Raw genomic sequence first — 16036 nt, 5'->3', positions numbered from 1 at the left:
TGTAAATATTCTGTATGCACTCCTGATTCATATTAGAAAAATGGGCTAAAATTGGAGTGGAGCATTATCTGAAATCCAAGATGGCATCCAAGACAGCATTCAAAATACAATAATTAAAATAAGAGCTTGTAGATCACTTAGAAACATGTGTCTTGTGTTTACTATTTCGTTTATGAGGTCAAGAAAATAATTTCTGACCTTTTTAGTTTTATGAAAAAACAAAATGGACGTCAAAATCCAAGATGGTGCCCAAAATGGCTTCAAAATTGAAATGTTTAATATCTCAGCTTGTTGATCAAATTGAAGTACAATGTTTTTCAGGTCAAGCAATTCATTTTTCAAAATTTTATTTTTGTAAAAAAATAAAAATGGTAGGTAATATCCAAGATGGCTGGTTAAATAGCACCCAAATTAAAATATGAAAATTTGTATACCACTTTTAAAAACTTTTGTGTCTTGTAATTTGTCATTGGGGAAACAAATATGAATTTTCAATAAATGTTTTATATATATTGGTATACAAAGGAATTGCTTATTGTAAACCCACAGGTATACAAGTCTTTGAGACTTGTATTAAGCTATTATGTGTAGTTAAGCTATTGTTCAATATACTTGTTTCACATTGTATATTGAGCAATAGCTTAACTACACATATTTCAAAATGTTACAAAATTATCATTATTATATTATCTCAAACTTTAATATATTTGATTGCAAAATGACCATAGTAGCTCTTCATCTGAACTATTGACATCTTCATTTAGGTCATTGTCATAACCTTTATCTTTATTAGATGTGTCAGCATCATTTATGTTTGCAGGATTTGAGCAATCCAGGAATGTAGAAAGTTTTTTTTATTGTTATTGTTAAAAATAAAGTTTAATTATGTTATTTTAATTGCTATTATCATTATATTCTTTAGACATTCATTTTACATTACATTTTACATTCACAACTCCTAATGCATCCAGTTTTGCTGTTACAGCTTACAAGATGCAACAAATTTCCTGGAGGTTTGATGTTGGTAAGAAATTTGATCCTATCATTTTCCAACCCCATCTCAGTGGATCCAAGTTATGACCGTGCCATTGCCGCCCTTGATGGTAAACACGAAATGAATGTTGCTTTGCTTTAGAAATGATTGGAGGTAATACAGCTAAATCGAATGTTTTGTGAACTGGTTTTGATACTACTCTGCAAAGATACTCATAATAATGAAAATGATCAAGTGAAATTGGTTTTCGATCCATATAGTGCTAGGAAAAATTGTTCTCCAGCATGAGCAACTTCATTGTGTTTGGCTTCTGGTGTGTTAAATACATAAATGACTTTGCATAAATCCACACTGTTAAGCAACAATTTGAAGGTTTTCTTTTTGTCTTGATGGTAAGGAAGTGATGTTAAATCACATCCAGACATTGCATGTAAAAAACAACAACTACCTAGAGCAGTCACCAAGGCCTTCTTTCAGCTTGTTCGCACTATAAACTTTGTCTTGCTTAGTATCTTTGCCAGGCTTCATCATGAAAATATTAATAGTTGAATCTGCTAGAGCCACAATTAACAGATCTGTGTCTTCTCCTATAATTACAACAGGTTCATTGAACCCATGTCTTGACAAGTTTATTGCTCTATTGATAATTAGTGTATCCGCATCTCCTGGTGCCTGTTTAACATGAATTCCAGAACCTGCAAGGCGCACTGATAAGGCTTCAATGAATCTAGTTTTGTTGTGAGGATTTGAAGGAAAATTTGTCTGGGTTAAATTAACTGTCATTGATTCGTCAAAAATAGCATCTGCTAAAACTGCTTTAGACTGGCATTGTTTGTGTTCTTCTAATTTGTTATTAAGTAGACTATCAGAATAGCCATCAAAAACAACCCTACAGTTTTTTCCATATTGACTTAGCACATATAATACATAACATTTACATATATGTTGCTGGTCTCATCCATACAATGCGCTGAAGTAGATACCCTTCATCGATGAAAATTTTTGAATCAGGTGTTGTTTTGTAACAATGCACAATTGATTCTATTGAATCATATAGAACTGCTTTTGAACTTTTTCGCATTAAAAGCGACTCATCAAAAACATAAACCGCTAATTACTCTCTAGTGGTTGTTTAGACGAGATTTACAACACAATATAAACTGTTATCAATCCTTATAAAAATAATAATTAATAAATAATAAGTTGCAATGGTACTTTTTCGCATTAAAAGCGACTCATCAAAAAGTACTAGAGGCCTCGAACCCAACTCGTACTTAATTCATGCTGCAAGTTCTTTATCTGTTTTGACTGTACATATTAATAGATTGAAACGCTGCAGATTTTTTTTATTACTTCTATTCCATGAACCTTCACAGAAGCCGTCAAGGAACCCAAGAATAAAACTTTATCCATCCGCTTTAAATGAATATTGGAAAAATTAATTCTAATCTCTTCCATGTGAAAGCCCACCTGATATCTTCATTGATCTCATAAATACCTGCTCTATGGTCATGTCAGTCCTAATGCCGACCCAAAATTTATGTGTTCGGTGAATAGTAAAATACCCATCATTTGTAAACTTTGAGTATTCTTCTGGAGATATTCTGGACTTATGCGACAACATCTGTGGTAAATATAAATGAGCGGAATTCGCATAAGGCAAGTGAATTGATGCACGAAAATGTAGTAACATTTGATGCACACAATATAAGTACAGCTGCCAGTCTCCAGTTTGTTCTGCTCTAATGAACAGTCTCATCAGTTGCACTTGATTAAAATATTGTACCCTTAATTTTGCAGTTCGACTTGAAGCAGCAGCAGACTGCATTGCTGCATTTATTCTGCCTAATATGTTATCGATGATCAGACATCGTTGAGATGTTCTGCAGATGATATGTTGTTCAGAATCTGGGAATGTAAATTGCTAATCTCAACTTTAGTAGTTTCTTAGATAGGTTCAATTAATTCCTGCAGTACAACAACTGCCAGCGCTAATTGAATCATGAATGCCTAAAGTGCCCGTGCATTGGCATGACCATTCACCAAGTGAACCACGGAATCCTTTGCATGAACAGTTCCCCAAATCTCGTCCAATCCACTTCCAGACATAATATGGCCAATAGCTCCCATGAAAGACAATAATAAATAAAAACCTCCAAGTTGAACAATAATCGAAGATAGATCATAAATATTGGAAGCTGCCACTAATTCACGTACTTTCGCAAAAAGAGGCTAATTGAAAGTAACAAAACATGTCAGTTGATTAGCTTTCTCACATTCTTCTTTAGCCATCAGGAGTGAATTGTATTTCATCTGAAGTGTATTTTATCAGAAGTGTATATTGTATTTAAATCTCCTGGGGCATTATTAATTAAAGGCATTGATGAGAATAAGACAATTTGTACGGATGACTTTCGGCCATGGATAGTGCATTAAGCTGTTCCAACCAGGTCTACAAGTGACTCAATGCCATGCACCACACATCCACAAAAAGTCAAGTTGCAATGGTGCATCAATGAACAACGTAGTTTGTGTAAACCTATATACGTCCTCTACAAATAGATCTTGAAGACCTAGTCCTTGGCTTGTTGTAAGTAGCTAATTCTCTCTTCCCAACAGACGCAATCTCTTTTGAAGTAGGAATAATCTTTGGCCTACTAACAATTATATACAAACTGATTGCATGCGCAGAGGTAATACATTGAATTTCACCCATTCATGCATTAGCATTTGTATAGTCTTTGTGGCAATGAATGTGAACATGGATTGACTTAATTCTCTCATTTCCTCAAATTTGCTATCATTTCGTAGTTTACTGCAACTTATCAGGTTACTGCAACTTATTAGTTACTGCAACTTATCAGGTCCAAACCCACAAATAATAAATTTATATCCAGATGCTATTTTGTTTGTATATTCATTTATATATTCGTAGTTGGCATACAAAAGCAAAATCAAAGTGACAAATTGAAGACTTAGTATTACAATTATGTTTGTGAAAAAGTATATAAGACTTAGGTACTTCTGCATAAAACTTACTTCTTCAGCATACGAAAGAGATTTACTGCACAATAAGCATAACTTGTTTGCTACGTCCATTATGATAAAATAAATAAAATTTCTTTTTAGAGAACTAAAACAAAATTTTTAGGGTCAACTAGATTCAATTATTATTCTTATAAAGATTGATAACAGTTTATATTGTGTTGTAAATCTCGTCTAAACAACTACTAGAGAGTATTTAGCGGTTTATGTTGCAACAACGACTTTATACACATGCATTTGAAGCCTCAAAGGAAATGCAGTTGAGAAATTGTTGGTATACAAGAGAAATGCAAATCCAAAAATATCATTTTGAGATAATGAACAAATAAGTTGTTGCGCAATAGTTAAAATAATAAGTTTTGTGTAATAAATGCAATAAAAAATCCTAATAACTCATTAATAATTAATTTATTAAATTTGTGTAGTATATCAAACGATAAAGAATTTAAAATACTAAATAGTGGTATAAATAATTCTATACTGCCAAAAATGGACTTTGTGCATTTTCCTTGTAAACTGGCAAAATAATGACTTGTAAGCATGCTGTGAACCGCGCATTCTAAGTCACAAGGGAATTGAGGTTATAATATAGTTTACGTTGTAATTAGCTTTTTAGATTCACAGTCAGTTGGTAAGAAATGTAATAAGTTAAACGAAAAGTAACTTCTTTAGTGTCACACAAAAACAAGAATTGCTCTCAATCGTAATTAGTATGATTATTTATAAATTGACTTATTTTAGATTTCAGTTTAGAAAAGTAGAATTCATCTGAGAACTAACTCCACTCACAACAGTTAAGAATTGCTACATTAAATCTTTAACATTAATTTCAATATATATAACAAATATAACATAATATTATAGGAAATAATTTCTAATCTCAAATGGGTATGCGTAAAGTGTATTAGTTTAATATCTTTTCGGCTGCCATCTTTTAGCTGTTCAGCTCAAATATAAAAAATGTCGAAAATGAATTTCTTGACCTCAAAAACATAATCCTAGATGCAAGAATCATATTTCTAAATCATCTTCAAGCTGAGATATTACAAATATTATTTTAGATGCCATCTTGAAAAAAGCTCCGGTGATTTTTTTATTATTGTATTTTCACTGACAACATTGACACCCATGTAATAACATTGACACCCATAATACAACATTGACACCTTTGATACAACATTGACACCCTTGATACAACATTGACACCCATGATACAACATTGACACCCATGTAACAACATTGACACCTTTGATACAACATTGACACCCTTGATACAACATTGACACCCTTGATACAAGGGTAGAAGAAGAAAAGCATATTACTATAAAGTATATTATAATTATATACTATAAAGTATATTATATATTATTATATTATATTGCATATTATATTATTATGCGGTAGATGTGTAGTGGTAGAGCGCTCGCTTCATAAGCGAGAGGTTCCGAGTTTGATTCCCACCATGCCCCTAGTAGTACAAAGTTATAGAGTTGGGAGAGGGTTATAACCACAAGTATCCTCCTCATCTGTAGTGGCCTTATTGGCCTTGGGGAGGTGAATTACAAAAATTAAAAAAAATTAAAAAATTAAAAAAAATTAAATAATGTATATTAAAATTTATTATTTATTATGTTTCCTGTAATTTAAAGATGTTATAAGCATTTTTGTTGTTAATAAGATCATTTGTTCAATTAAAGTCAAAAATAGTTATATAGGCTAAAGCTATGATGAGTGGGGAATGAGTTTAATCATGGAATAATATTTTATTAACATAAACACATGTAAAAAGGCCTATAGTTACTGATAACTATTGCTAGTTTCTGATAAAAAAACTTTTTTTTAAATTCTGAACTTTTATATTACCCAAGATTTTATAAAGACTCAAAGCTTTGATGAATAAAGAAAAAAAATATTTTCATCGTTTGCCTTTTTTTTTTTGAAAAACAAAAACAGACTTATTTATCTTAATCAAAAATGCGCCAACCTATCTTAATCATATTATCAATCTTTATTTTTTTATATCAACTTTTAAACTGTTTTCCCTTATTTAACTGCAAGGGTTTCTTTGCAAAATCATTGCAGTTAAAAAGCTAAAATATGCAATTAAACAATTATAATAATTTTGCATCTTTAAAATGTTTTAATGTTTGTGTTAAATTAAAGTTAAATCTCTTCAAAAATCATTGAAATGTAGTTTATTCTTTATAAAATATGACTAATATATAAAAAAAGAATAAAAGCTTTGAACAGTTTTTTAGCTTTATTGTTCTGCTAGAAAAATCAAATTAATAAAAAAAATTTGCTCAAGACAGTTAATGTAAGTTTTAGTAACACATTTAAAAACTTTTAAATTACCCAACAAATAACAGCAAACAACCTTTTTTGTAACCTTACCTGAAATATCAAAAGCAAGAATTCATGAATATGTGAACTTGTTGATGCCCATATTCGAAATTGATCAAATGTAACTTTATTTTCCTGTAAAAAATAAAAAGATGTGTATATTTCTATTTTGTGATAAATAACATCAACAACAACAACAACAACAGTTCTTTGATTAACCTACATAAATTAAAATGTATACTAAAACATCAACTAATATTACCTACTTAATCTTATTTCTAATGTTAAAAAAAATTCTAACAACTCTAAATTGTTAGAGCCAATCAAACTATTAATAAAGCCAATAGAAATTGTTGCATTTCTAAATTTTTTTTTATTAAAGGCAATCTGCTGGTCACGTTGCCAAGATTCTCTCTACATGAATTAAAGAGACATATATCTTTATTTAAAGAGACATCTTTATTATCTTTATTTGGGTTTTAATTAAAAAAAATCAATATTGATAATTTTTATTTTTTCTAAAAGAAAAATCACTAAAAAAGCTAAAAAAAATTTAAAAAGCAGAAGCAGATGCTAACTTTCCAATGAAAGCAAATGGAATATTCTTTAAATAAGTTATTGAAGATTAAACAGAGAATGTGCAGAATGTTAAAGTTAACACTAACAGTTAGTCCAGCAAACCCTAAAAAGCAAAAATGCTTTTACAGAAAAATAGTGTAAGTTACAGTATGGTATATCAATATTTTTGTGCATTTACCATTCTTATCATAAAAGCACAACCCTAAGTACCGGGTAACAAACTTTAAAATGTCTTAAAATCTTCCAGTAGATTAATAATAAATAAAGCAAAAAAAAAAAAAAAAAAAATTTCTAAAGTAAGAAATACAACAATTTAAGAATAAAATTAAAAATAAATAAATAAAAGAGGTGACACCATGCTACAAACAATACCTGACAGAAAACGTGTTTTAATACTATACTAGTAATAATGAAATTTCATTTCCAACAAAAATGTTTTTAATTATGTTTTACATCATTATTAAACAAAAAGTGACATCTTTAACTAATAAAATAACACTATTAGTAAGGCAGGAAGATTTTTTTCAGGTAGCCTTAGCTAAAAAAAGAAATTTCCATAAGACAGACAAGCCTATATAAAAAAGAAATTACTATAAGACCAGACTATATACTCCAGTCTTAATAAAAATATTTTGTCTAGTCAACACTTTCTAATTGTTTAGAACAGTCAATACTTTCTAATTGTTTAGAACAGTCAACACTTTTTGATTGTTTAGAACAGTCAACACTTTTTGATTGTAGTAATGGCACTTTGTTTGTGATAAAATTGTGTTGTGCATAAACAGTTATGAACTGATGACTTAAATAATCAGCAGTAGGAGTAGTAGTAGCAGTAGGAGAAATAATAGTAGTTGTTGTAGTCATAGTATTAGTAGTATTAGTAGTAGTAGTAGTAGTAGTAGTAGTAGTAGTAGTAGTAGTAGTAGTAGTAGTAGTAGTAGTTGTAGGTGTAATAGTAGTAGTAGTAGTAATAGTAGTAGTAGTAATTGTAGGTGTAATAGTAGTAGTAGTAGTAGTAGTAGTAGTAGTAGTAGTAGTAGTAGTAGTAGTAGTAGTTGTAGTAGTAGTAGTAGTAGTAGTAGTAGTAGTAGTAGTAGTAGTAGTAGTAGTAATAGTAGTTGTAGTCGTAGGTATAATAGTAGTAGTAGCAGCAGCAGCAGCAGCAGCAGCAATAGAACTAGAAATATTAGTAACAATACATACCTCATTAGGGACTAATCCTTGTAGAATTTCTTCTTTAGCAATAGAAGTCTAAATGAAAAAAAAAATTAGTTTTTTTTGTTAAAATAACTAAGATAAAATAAGTTTTTTAAAAAATACATACAACATTAGGTTATATATTAATTATTATAATGTTAAACAATGAGTATAAAAATACATTATATAGCATTAAACATTGAGTATAAAAATACACTATATCGTCACTGAAACTGCAAAACCTCAAATGAGATTTTTTTTTAATTGTTCAGGAGGTTGATGATAACTAGTTTTGCTTTCATATTCATAGCCAATGCAATTAAGTGTTTTTGTCACATGACAAATTGAGACAATCTCATTGGTCAGACTGTTACACGGTTTTACAAGTACATGTATACCACTTTATAAAAACGTTTCACATCATAAACAGTAATAGGCCAAAAGTGGCTGTTACGAGGTTTCGAAGTTTCAGTGACGATATAGTCATTGAATATAAAATACATTATATAGTGTTAAACATTGAGTATAAAAATACATTATGTATAGTATATAGTGTATATAGTGTTACCAATAAAAATTATATAGTAATACCAATCTTAATCTAAACAAATTTTTTTGGTGATTTGATTGGGAGATTGGGATTTTTATTGGGATGAAATCAAAAATAAACATAAATTAAAAATCTATGTTAGAGAATTAACTTTTTTTTATTTTTATAAACATTTTAAGTGGTAATACTTTAACAACTGCAACCATAATATTTCATTAAAAAAAAACCATGTTAGAGAATCAAAGTTTTTTTCATGTTTAACCATAAGAAACATTTCAAGTGGTTAATACTTTAACAGCTCCTGCTAATATTTCACAAATTAAAAGCATTTTCTAAGCATTCTTATTCATTAACAAAAAATACAAAATTTAATATTTTTATATTAAATTTGTTAACCAGCAAAATTTTATATTTTAGAGGCCACCTAATAGAAAATAGTGGACAAATGACAACTATAATGAAAATAGTGGACTTACGACAACCATAATGAAAACAGTGGACTAATGGCAGCCATAATGAGAATAGTGAAATTATGGCAATGATAATGAAAATAATCGAAAATCGAAAAATATCGAAAAGTTATAAATTAGATAATTATAAAAGTTATAAAATCTATTCATTTATTTTGGTTTTGGTAACAAACCAAAATTACATGAAAAATTGAACAGATCAGTTTTGATAGAAATCAATATTTTGACCAATGCTTTAATCTTACAACCATTACAGGCCTTGTTAAAAAGCATTGACCTGTTTGTATTTTATGTATAAAAACATACAAGCATTTTTTATTATAACTAAAATCTTCCTTGGAGTATTTTAAATTATTGTAATATTTGCCATATTTGTTTAGAAAACACTAAACCATAACTAAATAAACTTTTCCATAGAAATTTATCAAAGGATTTATGATATTCAACTAGAAATTTGTAACACCATTTAATGATTTTTTTTGTTCTTCCATTTATTAAGTCAAATCAAAGAGTTTGCTATTCGTTGCTTGTCTTTCTTTGTATTTTCCTTTTAAATACAAGAAAATTTAATATTTTTTTGAATTTTGCATAACATTAAAAATTTAGATTTGATTCAATAACTTAAAAGTGACAAGAAAATGCCGTCATTTACTAGAAGATATTATTTTAAAAAACTAAATTAAAAATTATGCTCTGTTTGAGAAACTTCTGTGTAAAACAATGAACACTCATCTACATTAATAGTATCAACTTTTTTTAAACAGTCATATACTTCATTATTTAGCCAAAGTGTTTGTTTTTATAATAAAAAGTTTTCATACAAATCCAATAAGTTTTTTTTCCATATTCTGGTGGCATTGGAATCAAAGTGACATAACTTACCATAGATAAAATTTAGCTTGTATTGTGGTATATGGTATTTAACCAGATTGATAAACAATAAAAAAAGACAATTATCTTATACACTAAATTATAAATAATTTAATTAAACAAAGTTAATAAATACCTACATCGCCAGGACACTTTATATAAATCTCATGGAGTGTTGACACCATGTTGTCTAACTCTTCATTGCATAAACTGCTATCAAGATCCATGTCAAAGATTGCAAAAGAAGCTAAAATAATAATTTTTAATAAAAATATCAACTATAATTAAAAAAAATAATTATTAATAAAAATAATAATTATTAATAAAAATAGTAATTATTAATAAAAATAATAATTATTAATAAAAATAATAATTATTAATAAAAATAATAATTATTAATAAAAATAGTAATTATTAATAAAAATAATAATTATTAATAAAAATAACAATTATTAATAAAAATAATAATTATTAATAAAACAAAATTTGTGCTTGTAATTGTAACAAAGTTTGAGTTATTAAGATAATGACAGTTTGCTTTTGATTTCAAAAGATAATTTGCAAAAAGACTTGTTTACGTATTCTGCATAAAGAAATTATTTTCTAAAATATCTAAGTGGGAGGGAAACAATTACCAGGTCCAAAAACTGTTTAGTATACAAGTTTAAATTTATGAAAAAAAAACAACATATTTTAGCATTTTATAGATGTTGATATTTCAATATCTCACTAGACTTATTTTTATCAGTGCCATTTATTTTTTGGCACATTGAGTCACAACTAGATTTAAATAATATAATGATCTTTAAGAACCATAATATTTAATGAACAGAGACTTTCTATAACCTATACCATAATAATTGTAATGATTATTTTTAAAAGATCATATAAAAAAAACTCAAATAAAATCAAAAACAATTTTTTAAAAATCTCTCTGAACTTTCCATTAACTTGATAATTTCAAATAAAAGTTTTTCATTAGGCATCAAATTCAAATTCCAATGAACTTAATTTTATTTAAAATAAATTTTTTGCATTAACTTTTCATTAAAAGAAACTATTATTTTTAAAATGAGCTTTCTTTGTAACTTATTTTTATTACTTATTTTGTAACTTATTTTTGTTACTTATTTTATGATAAAGTTCTGTGTAAGTTTAAGTGCAAACTCTATGTATATTTTTAATTACTAAATTCAACATAATTATGAATTTTAATTTTAAATAGTATAAGAGAATATAAATTTGAAATGAAAAATGAAAACAATAACCTTTAAGTCTTTTGGTAGTTGAACCTCTACATAGTGTTGATATTCCACAAATCATTTCCTTTAAATCAATAACTTGATCATTGTTAAGATCAAAATAGTTGAAAAAACCTGAAAATATTTATTTCATTATTAATACATTAGTTAAATAATAACATTAAAATAAAATATGAAAAATATTAATAAGAAATTTATAACTTTTTTTAATACAGCAGACAAAAATATCAATTACAATAAAAATATTTCTTGCCTTCTATTACCTTTCTATTAGCTTTCTATTACTTTTCTATTACCCTTCTATTACCTTCTAAAATTTTTCATACCTTCTATTTCTTACTTTTTTTTTTTCAGAACAACATAGAAAACCCATTTAATATTTTCTCTGAAAACTTTAAATATATTTCTTTCTTTCATCTGCATTATAGTGATAATTAAAAAACATATTTTGTTTGTTTTATAAAAACTAAAAAATCAAATATCATCTTTAATATCATTTGCTTCATAGTTAAATAAACGTTTCAAGCATACTTTTAAATATCCTAAATGTAAATAATCTTTAATGAAAAAATCTCTTCTAAACCTATATCTATAAATAGTTCTAAAAGAATTAAAAGAAATTTTATAAAAATTTCAAAAATAATTATGATTTTATAAAAAAAAATTATAATTTAAAATTTCATTGCCTAAAAAATGTCATTTTTAACTAAAAATAAAAATTTATTAAAATATTATGTAAATATTTAAATAAAAGTTTTACAAAAAAATTTTATTAAAATTATTTTTTTCTTAATACTTTTTATAAAATGATGATTATTTTTAATAATTTTTATATAACTTTGCTTCTTTTGAGATATATAATATATTTTTGAGAGCATTTTTTTTGATAATATTAGGGACCCGAAAAGGAACTACCCCTGAAAATAATTTTTTTCAAAAATTTTTCAACTCCAGTATTATTTTGTTATATGAAACACATTTAGAACGTGGGAGCAGACATTTTTTTTAAAAAGCATTTTCTGGGACACCTTAGTGTACCAGGAACCATACGTCTTTTTCATTTTAAATTTAAACACATGATTTTTAGTTAAGGAAAAACTTTATATTCAAAATTTCAGCCAAAAATGTTGAGCAGAGATATCGCAACTTAAATTTTGAAATAAGATGAGATTTTTAAAAACTTAACAAAATAAGAAATAAAAAAAAAGTGATATGAGCATGTTAGTCTGACACCAACATCAACATTTGACACCAAACATTGTATATTCAAAGAAACAAACAGAATTTGACTTAATGTTTAATTTTTTTTAGAAAACATACTAACAAAACCAGGGATTTAAAACACATAAATGGTTTTTTGTTTATCAGATCTGCCATCTGATAAATTAATGGAAAATTTATTAAATCTGGAAAAAAAAAAAAAGTGGTGTCAGGTTAAATGTTTTTTTTATACAAAATTAAAAAAAAAAACTTCTTAAACAAATTTAAAAAAAATGTGTTTAAAAATTGTTACTTGAATGATAATACTACAAAATTCATCATCAGTTTTACAAATTGTTGTTTTTTGACTTTTTATAAAACTTCCAAAATTTAAGAAAATTTTTATTACATTAAAAAAATTTGTAAAAAAACCCAGTCCATATCAAAATTGAAAAAATTCTCTCAACATTTTGGGCCAAAAAGTTGTGTGAACTTTCCTTTTAAAAAAAGCAACAGTTCTAGAGGTTTAAAGAAAATATAAAGACTTGTTCAAAATTTCCAAAAACTTCATGCTCAAAATTTCCAAAAAATTCTTTTAATGTGAAACTAAGATCATAGTTAAAAACTAAAAACAAGTTGAAAGCAGATAAAATTTAGTTCGGCAATATAAATAATTTATCAAAACAACAACAACAGTACCAACAAAAAGTACATAAAAAAATATTAAATAATGAATAAAAAATTAAAGTACAAACATTAAAAAATATTAAATAATGAATAAAAATTTGGACAAATGGAATTACTTTGACAATGAAGATCAGGAAATGGTGGAGATACAAACAGTTTGAAGGTATCAAAATCAAAATAACCAGATTTAGAACAACTTTTCATCTGCCAGTAACGTTTTTCAATTTCAACTATGTCTGACTCACTCACTAAACAAAAATTTATTTATTTCTGTGGATTTTAGGTTGCAACTGAAATAATATAATCTGCTCACTTTATTTAAAATGTTAATTATAATCACAAAGTTAAAAATTATAGTAATTAATTCCTAATTTTTTTATTTATCTCCAGAAGGACTACATTTTTTTATTTATCTCCAGAAGGACTACATTTTTTTATTTATCTCCAGAAGGACTACATTTAAGAAAGCTACTTTTTATTTTATCTTGAAAAGAGAAAAAAAAATAAGAATAAATATTAGTTTTAAGAAACAATTGCAAAAACAATGTTAAATTTAGATAAATTTAGTATAATTATTTAACAATTACTTAAATAAATTATTTAGGTAAATTAAGTTATTCATTTGTTTTTATAAATTTAACAAATTATCATGCCTGAATTTTAATATTAATTTTGATTTTATATTTAATGAACTTTTTCTGATCTGAATTTTTCTTGATCCTGATCAAGAGGTAACATAACATATTTAACGTAAAACATCACATAATTTTTGTTAACATTTTATGCACAATTTGTAGAATAGACCCAAGGCTGTCCCATTGATGAATAAAAAGTCACACTGAGTTTGATTGATGAAATAAAGACATTGAGTTTGATTGATGAAATGAGAGATAATAGCTCATTTAAGCAGTGACAATAATAGCATTTGTAAAAAAAAGAAAAACATGCAACTTTAGAATGGTGGGACAGAGACTCAAACTCGGCAGCCAGAGTTGACATCTTAGTTGAACTACATTTACATTTTGATCTTGTCTAAAAGTGAAAGAGAAGAACCAGCCTAAATATGACAATATTCCTTATAGGGAATATTGTCAAATTTTTAGTATATCGAAAGGTCAGGTGTGAATGATAATCCAAGAAGAAATAAAGTGGAAAACAATGGATTAACCTGTTTCTCTGGGATGACAGGAAGAGTATGGTCATTAAATTCAAGAAACAAAATAAGATAAAAATTCTTTGCAAACAGTTTAGTCTTTGCAATTGCAATTAGAACTTTACTTCTGTGTTTAAATACAAGATTTGGTAAATGAAGCTTGGCATCACACAGTATCTTTGCAATGATTTATTGCAAAAATAAAAAGATGCTTGCTTTCGAGAAAGTTGTTCTTGTAAAACCTTTTAGAGAAAATATGTTATGGTCCAAACCACCTAAGTAACAATAAGAAAAACTGAGCACAAGCTAAGGACTTTGAGTCTATCAAATAATAATAGCCATCAACACTGAGAAAAAATGAAACAGTTAAACTCAAACTAGCCTCTCAAAGAGCATGTCTGGTGAACTTTTCAATAATTAAGATTCAATAGATAAAAAAAATACTTTGAAGACCACGAATATTCATAAAAATACTTTGAAGACCACGAATATTCATAAAAGATTGAAAAAACTAGTAGTTTTTTATTTTTAATTTTAGAATTTTTAATTGTTTTAAGTTATTAGAGCACTTGACTCAATTATAGATAGTACATGAAACCCCAAACAATGAACTATGTAGTTGCCTTAATCAACCCTACATCCATTATTAAACATTAGTATTTAGTAGACGCATTTGCAATTACACATAAAATAATTTAAAGTATAGAAGAACTATAACTTTACTTATTCTTTTATTCCCATGACTTTCTAGAAATGAAGGTATTAACGCCAATTGTTTGATGCACACTAGAGTGTGTATAATTTGGTTGAACTACAGGATGACTACAAGTTTTGTCTGCATACATAGGGTTTAAAATTAAACTCTTATTCTTGAGTCATTCAAAGTCTGAGTATCTAAAGTCTTTTCACTGCATATATAAACATAGTTTACAGTATAAGTATATCTAAGGCTCCTTATGTGGCCACAACAATGCACACCAAAAGTAGTAACAAAGATACCTTTCATGAACAACATGGCACTGTTAATAATCTATTATTTTACAGCTGTTAATGGTATGAGCCTCTCTGAGAGCTACCACAGAGTTCAAAAAAACTTAATAACAGGTGACCTCAGAAGAATTAAAGCTTTACTCAACCAAAAGCCCCAGGCAGGGGTATTTTATATCAGCAAATTTTACCAGTAGCAATGTGACCATAATACTCCTACAACTGACCTGAGATTTTCATGTATTTAAAAGAGAATGAGCTTTCAAATATATTTGTGGTCTTAAAAAAAACTTACTTTCAAATTAAATTGGTCTATTCAAAAACCTTTGCGGGCCTATAATAAAGTTTACAAATAATTTATGCTATGTTTGCAAGTAAAATTTGAAATAATAATTCATTTAGATCAGGAAAATTTATTAAATCAAAATAAACAAATTATTCGTGGCCATGTTATGCAAATAAAACTACAAATGGTTCAATATAGTGAACAGAACCACAACATCTTCAACAATTAAATAGCCAGGCGCTGAAACTCCTTATCAAAGCAAGCTATCGATGATCTGGGAATAAACAGGTGTAAAACACAATTTAACCAATATGTTATAATGAAAAGAAATACTGCAGATTAAACTTTTATTATTCAGAATACGACAGCAAGAATATTATATTTTTCTTTTCGTAGATTTTGCTTATTTTAAT

The 16036-nt window shown here is 27.1% G+C and overlaps 1 protein-coding gene across 2 annotated transcripts in view; it reads right to left on the bottom strand.

The window, feature by feature from the left end:
* LOC100197320 (ubiquitin carboxyl-terminal hydrolase 32) overlaps positions 1-16036 on the bottom strand; it is a 104879-nt gene that overhangs the window by 66449 nt on the left and 22394 nt on the right. For both annotated transcript variants that reach the window (XM_065808102.1, XM_065808103.1), the window contains exons 6-10: positions 13314-13445; positions 11317-11424; positions 10189-10295; positions 8165-8212; positions 6434-6517 (exon numbers count right to left, since the gene is read on the bottom strand). In XM_065808102.1, the coding sequence (XP_065664174.1) occupies positions 6434-6517; positions 8165-8212; positions 10189-10295; positions 11317-11424; positions 13314-13445 (479 nt within the window). The remainder of the gene's footprint in view (positions 1-6433; positions 6518-8164; positions 8213-10188; positions 10296-11316; positions 11425-13313; positions 13446-16036) is intronic.

The sequence above is a fragment of the Hydra vulgaris genome, chromosome 10 (genome assembly GCF_038396675.1).
Source record: "Hydra vulgaris chromosome 10, alternate assembly HydraT2T_AEP".
NCBI lineage: Eukaryota > Metazoa > Cnidaria > Hydrozoa > Anthoathecata > Hydridae > Hydra > Hydra vulgaris.
Note: the sequence above shows the minus strand (reverse complement) of the source record. Positions and strands in the feature narration are given on the sequence as shown.